This window comes from Lepidochelys kempii, chromosome 3, assembly GCF_965140265.1.
Source record: "Lepidochelys kempii isolate rLepKem1 chromosome 3, rLepKem1.hap2, whole genome shotgun sequence".
Classification (NCBI taxonomy): domain Eukaryota; kingdom Metazoa; phylum Chordata; order Testudines; family Cheloniidae; genus Lepidochelys; species Lepidochelys kempii.
The window spans coordinates 141979178-141992777 of record NC_133258.1 but is presented as its reverse complement, the minus strand read 5'-3'; the positions used below and the strand labels follow the sequence as shown (position 1 = coordinate 141992777).

The 13600-nt window shown below is 41.4% G+C and overlaps 1 protein-coding gene and 1 long non-coding RNA gene across 10 annotated transcripts in view; one reads left to right on the top strand and one right to left on the bottom strand.

Moving 5' to 3' along the window:
* Positions 1-13600, bottom strand: part of CNST (consortin, connexin sorting protein) — a 107291-nt gene that overhangs the window by 76180 nt on the left and 17511 nt on the right. For all 8 annotated transcript variants that reach the window (XM_073338302.1, XM_073338303.1, XM_073338306.1 and 5 more), the window contains one exon: positions 7950-8388. In XM_073338302.1, coding sequence (XP_073194403.1) covers positions 7950-8337 — 388 coding nt within the window. In that variant the 5' untranslated portion in view covers positions 8338-8388. The remainder of the gene's footprint in view (positions 1-7949; positions 8389-13600) is intronic.
* The window catches only part of LOC140909307 (uncharacterized), a 31600-nt gene that overhangs the window by 8181 nt on the left and 9819 nt on the right, over positions 1-13600 (top strand). Inside the window, exons 2-3 of one of the 2 annotated variants that reach the window (XR_012158171.1) lie at positions 5700-5881; positions 12901-13151. This is a non-coding gene — a long non-coding RNA (uncharacterized lncRNA). Of the gene's footprint in view, positions 1-5699; positions 5882-12900; positions 13152-13600 lie in introns of those variants that run through there. The other variant, XR_012158170.1, reaches the window with a different exon arrangement.

The window sequence follows — 13600 nt, the reverse complement described above, 5'->3', positions numbered from 1 at the left end:
GTCTTGCTCCTAACGTATTTATAAAACCTCTTCTTATTGCCTTTTATATCCATGGCTAGCTGTAACTCATGTTATGCCTTAGACTTTCTGATTTTATCTCTATATGCTTGTGCTATTCTTTGGTACTCATTCTTAGCAATTTTTCTATGTTTCCATTTTTGGTAGGATTTCTGTTGTATTTTCAGGTCATAAAAATGTTCCTGATGTGGAAAACTATACAGAATAAGGAAAGACCAAGAGTAAATGCAGATACTTTGAACAGACCCATTTAACAGAAAGAAAAGGAGTACTTGTGGCACCTTAGAGACTAACAAATTTATTAGAGCATAAGCTTTCATGAGCTACAGCTCACTTCATCCGATGCATGCAGTGGAAAATACAGTGGGGAGATTTTATGTACACAGAGAACATGAAAAAATGGGTGTTACCATACACACTGTAACAAGAGTGATCAGGTAAGGTTAGCTATTACCAGCAGGAGATTTGGGGGGGGGGACGGGGACATTTTGTCATGATAATCATGGTAGGCCATTTCCAGCAATTGACAAGAACGTGCGAGGAACGGGGGGGGGGGGGGAGAGAACATGGGGAAATATTTTTACTTTGTGTAATGACACATCCACTCCCAGTCTTTACTCAAGCCTAAGTTAATTGTATCCAGTTTGCAAATTAATTCCAATTCAGCAGTCTCTCGTTGGAGTCTGTTTTTGAAGTTTTTTTGTTGAAGAATTGCCACTTTTAGGTCTGTAACTGAGTGACCAAAGAGATTGAAGCGTTCTCCAACTGGTTTCTGAATGTTATAATTCTTGACATCTGATTTGTGTCCATTTATTCTTTTACGTAGAGACTGTCCAGTTTGGCCAGTGTACATGGCAGAGGGGCATTGCTGGCACATGATGGCATATATCACACTGGTAGATGTGCAGGTGAATGGGCCTCTGATAGTATGGCTGATGTGATTAGGGGCCCTATGATGATGTCCCCTGAATAGATATGTGGACACAGTTGGCAATGGGCTTTGTTGCAACGATAGGTTCCTGAGTTAGCGTTTTTCTCGCGTGGCGTGTGGTTGCTGGTGAGTATTTGCTTCAGGTTGGGGGGATGTCTGTAAGCAAGAACTGGCCTGTCTCCCAAGATCTGTGAGAGTGATGAGTCATCCTTCAGGACAGGTTGTAGATCCTTGATGATGTGCTGAAGAGGTTTTAGTTGGGGGCTGAAGGTGATGGCTAGTGGCGTTCTGTTATTTTCTTTGTTGGGCCTGTCCGGTAGTAGGTAACTTCTGGGTACTCTTCTGGCTCTGTCAATCTGTTTCTTCACTTCAGCATTTTTATGGCTGACTTAGAACGCTTCCTCAGCTCTCGTCCCCTAATGCACCTACTCTACTTGCGCTACATTGATGACATCTTCATCATCTGGACCCATGGAAAAGAAGCCCTTGAGGAATTCCACCATGATTTCAACAATTTCCATCCCACCATTAACCTCAGCCTGGACCAGTCCACACAAGAGATCCACTTCCTGGACACTATGGTGCTAATAAGCGATGGTCACATAACCACCACCCTATACCAGAAACCTACTGACCGCTCTGCTTACCTACATGCCTCCAGCTTTCATCCAGACCACACCACACAATCCATTGTCTACAGCCGAGCTCTACAATACAACTGCATTTGCTCCAACCCCTCAGACAGAGACAAACACCTACAAGATCTCTATCACTTACAACTACAGTACCCACCTGCTGAAGGGAAGAAACAGACTGACAGAGCAAAAGGCTTATCACTACAAAAGGTTCCCCTCCACTCTCCTGCTGGTAATAGCTCACCTTACCTGATCACTCTTGTTACAGTGTGTATGGTAACACTCATTGTTTCATGTTCTCTGTGCATATAAAATCTCCCCACTGTATTTTCCACTGCATGCATCTGATGAAGTGAGCTGTAGCTCACGAAAGCTTATGCTCAAATAAATTTGTTAGTCTCTAAAGTGCCACAAGTACTCCTTTTCTTTTTGTGGATACAGACTAACACGCCTGCTACTCTGAAACCATTTACCAGAGTGAACTATGGACTAACTGTTCCAAATATTTTATGGTACTACAAGACAACGAGTTTAAAGCAGTAGTGGATTGTGTGTACTCTAACCCAACCAAACACTGAGTCTCTACTCAACTAGACTCCCAAGGATTAATAAATAAATAATTAAAAAAACAAAACAAAACCCACCCTCTGGAAATTTATACACATCCTTTAGCAAAAGCTACTTCATGGGTTTGGTATAGAACTGGAGATAAAGTAGGTTATTTTTCCTTGCCAGTAACACACATTGCAAATAATCTGGATCATATTCCAAGTCACAAAGCAGATAGCTTTAAAGATTGAGAGAGCCATTGAATACAAATGGTTGACCAACTATTCTGTAAAGAAACTTTTCAAACCTATTTAGAGATCAAAACTAACTTTTACTGGCCCACTCTCCGATAGTACTTAAACTTTCAAGTTGGGCATGTTTCTCAACTGTCTAGAAAAGCTGTTTTAGAAAGAAAGCTAATGCACAGAAGTGATGGTGGTGTCTGGAAACAAAAAATTATAACTCATTTACATCAATCTTTGCAGACAAATTTTGTAATGGAAAAAAAAAAGTCCATAGATGAAACACTGGGAAAAGAATCTGGATAGACAAATTACCACACAGGAATGGGGTTTGATCTGGAAAAGGGGACCAGCAACCAGAGTCTGTAGCACAATAAAAGAAAATGTCTTTCAGTTACCGTTTCAATGGTACCTTACACCAATTAGGTTTAAAACAGATAGAGATTGAATGGGATAAATGGTGGGAAAATTGTGGTGAAACAGCAGATTTTATGCATATATGTTGGATGTGTCCTGTCACTAGAGTGTATTGGGATGCAATTTGTAACTAAATATCACAAATTATTGGACATTTATTACCAAATGATCCTTTGGTAATCCTCTTGGAGCTTCCTTGGGGAAACAGTCACACAGAAGGAAAAGAAGAATTAATCTCACACCTGCTAGTAGTTGCTAGGGTACTGATAGCCTCCTACTGGAAAGAAAAATAATCCAACTCTAGAGGAATGGTTCAAAAAAAATATGGGAGGTGGTTGTTATGGAAAAGTTACCACCACAATGATGTACCCAGCAAAACAGTCAAGAGCACAAATAGATGTTGAGATATCGGGTTACCTTTTACTCAATACTCAGAAAAGTATATTCACCTGCAAAAAAAATCCAAGCAAAACCATCTAACGTTCTAATGTTTTTTCAATATTAACATTTGATAGCCGTGCCTGATCTGTTAAATGTATACAATCAGAGACTTTCCTCAATTTAGTAGAATCACTATAAACAACATGTCAGCATAATGTAAAGATGCTCACTCTGCATCTTGGTAACTCCCTGGGAGTGGATGTATCATTACACAAAGTAAAACTATTTCCCCATGTTTATTTCCTCCCCCCCCATTCCTCACACGTTCTTGTCAACTGCTGGAAATGGCCAACCTTGATTATCACTACAAAAGGTTCCCGCCCCCTCCCCGTAATAGCTCACCTTTCCTGATCACTCTTGTTACAGTGTGTATGGTAACACCCATTGTTTCATGTTCTCTGCGTATATAAAATCTCCCCACTGTATTTTCCACTACATGCACCTGATGAAGTGAACTGTAGCTCATGAAAGCTTATGCTGAAATAATTTTGCTAGTCTCTAAGGTGCCACAAGTACTCCTTTTCTTTTTGCGGATACAGACTAACAGGCTGCTACTCTGAAAGAGAGGGTCTAATGATTATATTACTGTATAATGTTTCTCTAAACAAAAGCTCACTGTTGTAATGATTGTTGTATTGTCTCTGATATTTAGATAGCCAAGATTTGTAAACTTGTTAAAATTTCCTAAATAAACAAATAGTTAAAGGGCTCTTTACAGCCACATTGGCCTCATACTAGTTTCTTCACATCAGGATAGTCTGCTGTTGTACCCTAAATATTGGTTTTCAACAACTGCCAACTCTTCTGAATTCCTTTTCCCCTCTTAGGTTTTCTTCCCATGGCATCTACTAGTTCTCTCAGTTTGTTAAACTCTGCTTTTAAGTCCACTGTCTGCATTCTGCTCCTCTTACTCCTTCCTTTTCTTAGATCATGAAATCTCTCATTTCAGAATCACTTTCACCAAAGCTGCTGTCCATCTTTAGATTTGTAACCAACTCCTCCTTGCTGGCCAGAATCAAGTCTTAAATGGCTGCCTCCCCATTTACTTCCCCCACCTTCTGAAACAAGAAGTTGTTCCCAACACATTCCAAGAACTTACTGTGTTTTCCCATGTTACTTTTCCAACAGATATCTGGGTATTTGAAATCCTGCATTACCATCACGTCTTGTGTTTTGGATACTTCTGTTGTTTGTTCTAGAAATGTGTCATCACCTCCTCTTCCTGATTTGGTGGTCTACAATAGACCCCGACCATGACATCACCCTTGTTTTTTTCCCCCTTCTGTCTTCATCCAGAGACTTTCAACTGGGCTGCATCCCACCTCCTCCTGGACCTCAGAACAAGTGTATATATTGTTGATGTATAATGTAATAACTGCTCCTTTTTTCCCTGCCAGTCCTTCCTGAACAAGCTATCCCCCTCTATGCCAATATTCCCGCCATGAGATTTATCGCACCAAATCTCTGATGCCAATTAAGTCATAATTTGGCTTGTGAATTTAGAATTCCAGTTCTTCCATCTACACCTCATATTCCTTACATTTGTGTACTAACATCTAAAATGTTGAGCAGATGCCCCCAATGTTTTCCCTCTTGTTGCTCCTATTCACCCTACTCTAATCTTCCATTTCATCCCCAACTTTCAGCCCCCTGTGAAGGTCAACTTTTTTTTTAAAAAAAAAATACTTACCTGTGGGCTTTTGTCACCTGTCCCCTTTGAACCTAGTTTAAAGCCCACTGCACTAGATTGGTGAGTTGGTGTCTCAAAATGCTCTTCCCCTTCATCAGATGGACCCCATCTCTTCCCAGAAGTCCTTCTTCAGAGAACAGCATTCCATGATCAAGAAAGCCACAGGACTCTTGTTGGCATCATCTGTGTAGCCATGCATTCATCTCCACGATGCATCTGTCCCTGCCTGGGCCCTTTCCCTCAGCTGGCAGGGTGCAAAAGACCACCACCTATGACCCTGACTCCTTCACCCTCACTCCCAGAGACCTATAGTCTCTACTGATCTGCTTAGGGTCATACATGGCAGAATCATTAATGCCCACATCTCTGTAAAGAAATATGGATGAAATCAAAATGTTAACACTAGAGTCCATCTGTCAAAACACACTCTATACCAGGGATAGGTAACCTTTGGTACGCGGTTCATCAGAGAAAACCCCTGGCAGGCAGGGCCATTTTTTTTTTACCTGCCGCATCCACAGGTTCGGCCAACCACAGCTCCCCCTGGCCGCAGTTCGCCGTTCCAGACCAATGGGGGCTGTGGGAAGGAGAGGCCAGTGCATCCCTTGGCCCGTGCCAAAGGTTGCCGATCCCTGCTCTACACTCAAGTTACCTTAATTCTAAAATCATCAGCTTCTGGTTTGTTTACACTTGTATGGATTTAAAATCTTATCTCTGACACAAGTCTTTTGAATGCATGCATGTTTTAAATTATATTCTTTTCTGCTTGCATTTAGTGCTCATTTGTCTTCAGATGTATTATTGAACCAAAATATCTCAAATCCAAGCTTTGGTATGTCTCTCCCAAGAGAAAAGAAAGGGAGATGCCCCATTGCCACTAAGAAATGCTTGGAGAAGCCTCCTGAAGATGAACTGGCACAAACACTATGGAGGCGGACTTTTTCTCCAAGAAACAACTGTAAGTAGTGAGAGGCTATTGTTGGAGTGTTTCTTTGGATAGGGAGGGAGGACAGGAGTGAGAGAGGAACACAGACTTTCATATAGGGCAGTTTCCATAAGTTCAGATAAATATCCAAACTTCTAGATATTTATCCAAACCATAAATCTCCTTAGGCCTTGAATTAGGATACCAATATGAAAACAACCCAAAATTCAACAAAATGCACACCCAATCTCACAGGCTGACCACAGCTTCCTTTCTCCTCCACCGTATCTGGTTTATTTGAAAAATCATTCAAGGAAAACGTTACAAAACACTGGAAACAATTCTCGGGCACAGCAAATCAAGTGTTATAAAACCACCCACCAGAATGTGTTTGTAAAACCTTGGTTTGAAAACATGTATTTCTAGGGAAAAACAAAATGATTATTTAGTGGATAGCTTTGGTAGTGCAAGATGAAAAAAGTGACATTGAAAATGCCTGCTACTGTACACGGCTAGTCAGTTTAGCTGTTAATTCTCAGCCGAGAGCCCAAAAATTTCAACAACAAAGAGAAAAAAAATTGTAGAAAAAAACCAGCCTGGGCATCGCTGAATCCTACCTAATGACCTTTAAACAATCCTCCAAGATACCAATGAGGTTAAAACAAATTGCACTGTATTCATCAGTATATTTTGCAACACTACAAAAAGTATAAAACCGGACATGGTAAAATCAATATCAACAGAAACATTTTCGCAAAGGGAAGGAACATTTAAAAAAAGCAGAATATGTAATAGAAAATTATTTTAAAATTTATCCTTAGCCACTTAGTTTAAAGATCTAAAGTTAGATTTGGAAGAGTGAATTATACAATCTAAAAACTTGGCAGCAGCTTTACACATATTTTATGGACAGTGTGTTACTCAAGATGTACATAGTAGAAGTATTTATTAAGCTTGGTAAACTTAAGTAAATTCTGGTAATAGCAGTCCAAGATCAAGATATTTTGTGATAGAAGCCAAGTTTTCAAACGTTGATGCCTTAATAGGACACCAAAATCTTGCTTTTGAATACTCAAATAATCAAGAAACATGTTCTCTGTATTTGGACTTCAGGCAGAAATTCACTTCGTAATTTATCCATTCATTTATTTCACCAGTGTGTACTGTTTACTGTCTCTCACTGGTTTAGATTTTGAGGTCTAAACGTAGGGACAGTCTGTATTTTGTATCTGGTTTACTATTGTCAGCATGTCAATAAACACACCTCTACCCCGATATAATGCGATCTTTGGGAACCAAAAAAATCTTACTGTATTATAGGTGAGACTACATTATATCGGGGTAGGGAGAGGAACCACTCCCCACCCCAGCTCACCTCCGCTCTGCCTCAGCCTCCTCCCCTGAGCACGCCACCGCCGCTCTGCTTCTCCCCCCGTCCCTTCCAGGCTTGCTGCACCAATCAGCTGTTTGGCGCAGGAAGCCTGGAAGGAAGGAAGTGGGGTGGGGGGGATGGGGGAAGCGGAACAGGGCGGCACGTTCAGGGGAGGAGACGGAGGCAGAGCGGAGTTGAGTTGGGGCGGGGAGCGGTTCCTCTGCGCCCTCCCCACCCTGGTTACCAGCTGCGGCCCTCCCCAGCTCACCTCCACTCCGCCTCCTCCCGTGAGCGTGCCGCCGCCACTCCCTTCTCTAACCTCCCTCTCTCCCTCCAAGGCTTGCTGCGAATCAGCTGCTGGGCGCGGCAAGCCTGGGAGGGTGGGGAGGGGGGAGAAGCAGAGCGGCGGTGCACTCGTGGGAGGAGGCAGAGGTGAGCTGGGGCGGGGGGCCGCAGCAAGTAAGGGGTGGGGGGGCACGTAGAGGAACCACTTGCGGTAACACGAATTTGGATATAACGAGGTAAAGTAGCCCCGCTCCCCGGAGCGCTGCTTTACCACATTGTATCCTAATTCACATTGGGGTAGAGGTGTAATACCATTTTACTGAAAGTTGTTGTAACTAAAAACAAGCGTATACATTAGTTGTAAATGTGACTGACTCATGGAATAGAACTAGAGCTTCATTATTCAAAACAAAACAAACAAGAATATATAATTTTTGAAAATACCTGTAGATTTTCTAAAAGAGTCTTTTTTGCAAGTTGGTCTTCTTTTTCCATCTGTCCATTTTTCTAGAACAGGCTTTTCCTCTCGATGAATGTCCATACAGAAACTTTCAGAGATCTTCTCAGTCTCATCTTCTTTGCAGCTTGGTGTACAGTCTCCACTGTCCAGATTTTCATTGTTATTGATATTGTCCTGCTCAACCTTCTCATGCATTCCCATTGCACTGTCACTGCTGGTCAGAACCTCACTCCTGTCACCATCAAGTTGATTTTCATTTTCATCAGATGAAGAAGCCAAACGAGTTCCCACATTTCCCACACTGTCACCAGCATGAAGTCTGTCCTTTGCGTCTATCAGTAAATCATTTGTAGGAAATTCTCCGTCATCCATTAGAGCGTCTCTTGTTGAACAGCTTAAACGCTGTCAAAACAGTTCTTAGGTCTAAAATATAAAATCAGGAAATATTAACAAATACGAAAGAGAGGGTCTTTATGTCTAATTTCAGGCAATATGGAATTAAGCTAGCCAAGGCAAGTATTCCTCAAAAATGTTAAGAGGCCCTTAAATACAGCAGCACTACTGCCACATCACAACACATATAAAAAGATATCTCTACATGGTTAAAACCATATTTTATGTAGATTATCAATACTGCTCTAGAAGACAGGAGGCTACATTGTGGACCTTTTTACTGGAATCAATTATATATTTGTATGTATATATGTACGTATGTGTTCTCCACAGTAGTATTCACTATATTATCAGTAACCAGGAAATAAACTCCTTATCTACATTTTTAAACCAATAAAATGAAACCATTTTTGTTGCATAAAGAGATGTGGTTCAGCTGAGGTAAAAAAAGGCCAGTAAGGAATAAAGAGGTGGGAGACAAACAAGAGAACTCCTATTTCTGCCAGACACAATATCACTTCAGATGTGCAAAAGAGCACTGTTACAACAGTTAAATATACAAGAAAATTGTTTACTGAATTAAATTATCACATTGTTTTCATGAAAACATTAAACATATTTTAAGCACACAAAGCAGCAGATAGAGCTTTAAGAAACAAACCCCTCCCACATAACTGAGGTCAATTTTGCCCTTTTGTGCATACATAGTTCCAATGAATGCTGAAATTAAACTGATATGTACAAAAGGCAAAAGTAGACCCCAACAAGAGAAAGTCGTACCGTTCTTACTGAGGTAATTCTACATTTGTATTGACTGCTTACTTCTTTGGCTTTTACAAGCATCGCAGTGCTGATGACCTAAGTTATCAAGCCATCATAATGATCCATCACTCCAATACACACACTAGATAAAAATAATCTGAAGTGTTTAAATAATAACCCTAAAAATGCACTGCATACTTGTATTAAAGCAAAGTTTAGAAAAACTTCCAAACATTTTAAGGACCTCCCCCCCAAAAGACGACATTCTACAGAACAAGCTATAAGCAGAATACTTTATCCAGATTTACATAATGCCCCTTAAGAAATCAACATTTCAGATGAAATACACAATTAATAAAGTGTGCCTGTGATTTTGTTTTGCCTTACTTTTAAGTACTTTTCAGTTGAACAAAAGATTGAGTGGCGCCTAAGGAACGCTAGATTTAATATGAACATTGGTAGGGTCAAATTCACTAGCCTGACACAAGGAATTGTAAATACTGCCATCGTGTGCCACCAAGACCTCATGCACACCAGTGAGTACTGAACCTCAGGGAAAGGAGGTAGTTTTCTCACCGTCACCTGCCCTTTAGGCACTCTCAATTGTAGGCGGGGGAAGAGGGGCAAGGGAAAAAAGCGGATCACCACAGGCAGTAGAGGCTACCAACGGGATTATGTTGAAGCACCATATACACCAGGCTACCAATTCTTAATTTGTAATGAAAGAGGTGTTGGGGCTCAAGCAATTTTTTTTACAATCGTAACTGATGCAGCAAGCCCAGAGATGCCAGCACTATGAACTTCCAAATCTAGAGGTGCAGGAGCTCAGCCCTGGCAAGCTCTGACATAAATTTAGCATTGAGGCTACTCTAATTACATCTTCTAGGCCAGTGGTTCTCAAACTTTTTTTTTCCACGGACCACTTGAAAATTGCTGAGGGTCTTGGTGAACCACTTAATAATATTTCCATATGCTGTTTGTACCATTATCTAACTATTGTAAAGCACTTTGGATAAAAGCACCGTACAAAAAAACCCCTTAATAATTAACATTTTTTGTTCTACGAATAAAAGCACATAACTCATATTTTCATATCAGTAGTTTTACCTTTCTAATGCGACCGATGTACTCCCTCCCCCCTGCGCCGCGGCAGACCCTGAGCTGGGGCTGGGAAGGAGGGGGCGTCTCTCCCTGCCACTTCTCCCCCTGGCTGTGGCTGGGAAGGAAGGCCATCTCTCCCTGGCAGCCACAACCCTGGAGCTGGGGAAAGTCCCCTCTTTCTCTGGCCACCGCAGCCCTGCACATCCCAGATTCCCCCCCATCCCTTCTTCCCACCCCACTGCCCCATCCCACCTATTCCCCACAAGGCCACCACCTCACCTTACATGTGCCTCTTCTCCAGGGTCCAGGCACATAATTAGTGGAGCCATGCCTGCGGGGCTCCACTAATTCAGTGGGTGGCCCTTCATTCTCTCGTGTGTGGCCACCCAGGTGTGCACCTTAGAGGGAACTATCTATGGACCACCTGAATGGAATTTGTGGACCACCAGTGATCCATGGACCACAGTTTGAGAACCTCTGTTCTAGGCAGTATTGCTCACTTTTGGTTCAAGCATTTTCCATTCTGTCCAGCACGTCAAAATAACTCTGTCTATAGCCATCTGGTTTTCTTTTGGAGACAAGGCCTCCAGAAATCTCCTGACAGGGAACATCCTTAAATACATTGTTGTCAAAAAAACTACTGGATGCATCTAGCTCTATTAAACATTATTTACAAAGTCAAAACCATACAGAATAGGAAATTTGAAATAAAAATAGAATATACAGTCAACCATATTGCATATAAATAAATGAACATTAGGAGATTTGTTCATGCTGTTAGAAAGATTTGTTACAGAGCAAAATAAACATAAGATTAAGAAAACTTGAAAGAACCCATTCTTGGAAGTGGCTTGATTCTCAAAAAAGCTAATAATTTGGAGACTGTATTTGTGACTACCAGAGAATGAGACTTTTCAATAGTTTATTCTCTACCTTCATAATTTTCTAAAGAAAAAAAAAACCCACATTTTCCCTATTTTTCTTTTAAAAAAAGCTTGCTTGCACTTCTGACTAGCCATTTTGATTAACTTATTTTAAACACCTCACCCTTCTTTTGCAACGCAAGTTTTGTTGAACAATTACCATGCAGTGTGCTATGGTCACTTCTTGTAGCCTAGGTCTCCTTAGAGAGTGGTTATTTCGCTGCACTTCTTAGGTATTCCTGGGCCACTTCATTAATTGCTTTCCTACAAGTTTTTCAATAGCTTTCAAGGCTTGGGCAGCACAGACTTACCCATATAAAAACCTCCCACAGCATTCATAGGGTTTGTGAAGCTGGGCACATGCCAGGAATGTTATGGTGGCCAGTTGCCAAGGAAACTCATAAGATACACATTCTAGAAGTTTTATTGAGAAGGTGCACATAGGGCTGGGGACACACCGTCAGTTTGGTCAGTGCAAGTTACTCCTTTGCTTTGAAAAGAAGAATTTTGCTATTCTTAGTCTTGGTCAAAAATTGGTCATCTTTGAAAAGTGTTGTGTATCTGTCAATGCTGGAAGGTTAATGAGTTGTCAGGCAGGCCCACTTGGGTGGAAAGCAGATCTATGTACTTTTTTTGCCATCTAAACTTATAAAAATGTCATTTTTTGCATTTCAAAAGGAAAGGAAAGATCTTAAGGTGAAGGAGGCAGCTCAGAGAGTATCACTGTCAAGAAAATGATTCTGTACATCTAGTGGGAAGCACCTTGTTCAAATACATTTAGACCTTAAAGAGAAATAATGCTGAAATGAGGAGTTAAAAGGGAAGAACAAGAAATAAATCAGACCAGAAAGAATAGGAAAAGTTACTAAAAAACACTAGAGTATAATTGTGACTGGGTGTACCTGGCCCTTCCAGGCGCCCTGCTAGAAGCCTTAAGGTCCTACTACATCCCTCCTCAAGAAAGGAGCAGTGAAGGTGGGTCCCCCAGGCCTGCCTAGAAAGGCTGCACAAATGCAGTCAATCAGAGCGCAGCAGTCTCAGATAAAAGGAGCTGCAGGTCTGAGCAGGTCAGTTCCTAGCTGGGGCCAGAGGGGCAGAAGGGTGCTTTGCTCTGGACAAAAGGAGCTCAGTGTGCTGCATTTGCTAAACCTGGGAGCGAAAGGACCTGAGAGCTCTAGCCCGAAGGTAATGGACAGAGGTGAAAAGGCCAGGTGGGAAGAGGCCCAGCAAAAACCAAGTAAAGGAAGCAGCATGTGGCCACTATCTATAGAATCTCTAGGTTGGGACCTAGAGGAGTGGGCAGGCCCGGGTTCTCCCACCAGCCAGTGCTGGAGTGGCCTAAGCCCTAGAAAGGAGACACAGCTAGTTTAAAAGCCCCAAAAAAGGGCCCCCAAAACAGGCCTGAAGGCCCTGGTGACAGTAAACTGGCAGTTCTGGTGGGACTCTTCACTAAGTACTAGGGTGACCAGATGTCCTGATTTTATAGGGACAGTCCCGATTTTTGGGTCTTTTTCTTATATAGGCTCCTATTATCCCCCTACCCCCATCCCAATTTTTCACAATTGCTGTCTTGTCACCCTACTAAGTACTAAGATGGGGATATGTTTCCTTTAGAAGCCCAAACAGAGGGCTAGATTTAAAGGAGCCCAAGAGGGACTGAAGAGAAAAGACACTTTCAGGAAGGAGGGGCTGAGCCCATCTTGAGCCAGGGATTGGAAGACTTTTGTTTGTATTTGTTTTGAATTTGAATACCCAGAAAGGATTAATATTGACTGTGTGACTTGACCGGAGGGCTCAGCCATTGAAGACCCGCCTAATGAGGTCGACAACCTACAGGGGGTGCCAGGAGAAAAAAAAAAAAGATTGTAGCAGCACCACACGCAGACGACAAGAGGCATTCACAGAGAGGCGAGTGTCCTCCGTTACAATAATCTTTAGGGATACTAAAGTTATGTTGATTTATAAATGATAATCATGTCTCTATTCAAAATAATAAAAGATTTCTCTTCAAACTCAACCTCTGTCTTGAGACTGGGATTTACAGGTCTGTAAATTGTTTATAATTATGCATTTTATGTTTGCAGTTTTCTTGGGCAGGTGGTAATTTGATTAAATGAAGGTATAGTATTTTATTATTTATGTAACACCTGGACATAGAATTACCTACGCAATGCTAATTACAATCTCAGCCATCATCCAGGTCTATTTAGAAATATCAAGTACACAGTTCAAATCAGAGATTATCTCAATTAGTTCTATCCTTCCTATTAAATGAAAAACTGTTTTTAAAAAAACTAACCAAAGAAAGCCAGTGCACACTGTAATCATTAAGAACAAAGAAAAGTCACAGAATTATTCCACGAATGTTTTAATACTTTGCTTCTTCCATTTCAAAGGGCTTTACAAATATTAAATAATTCTCACAACAGCATATAAAGTACTAATACCCCCTTTTC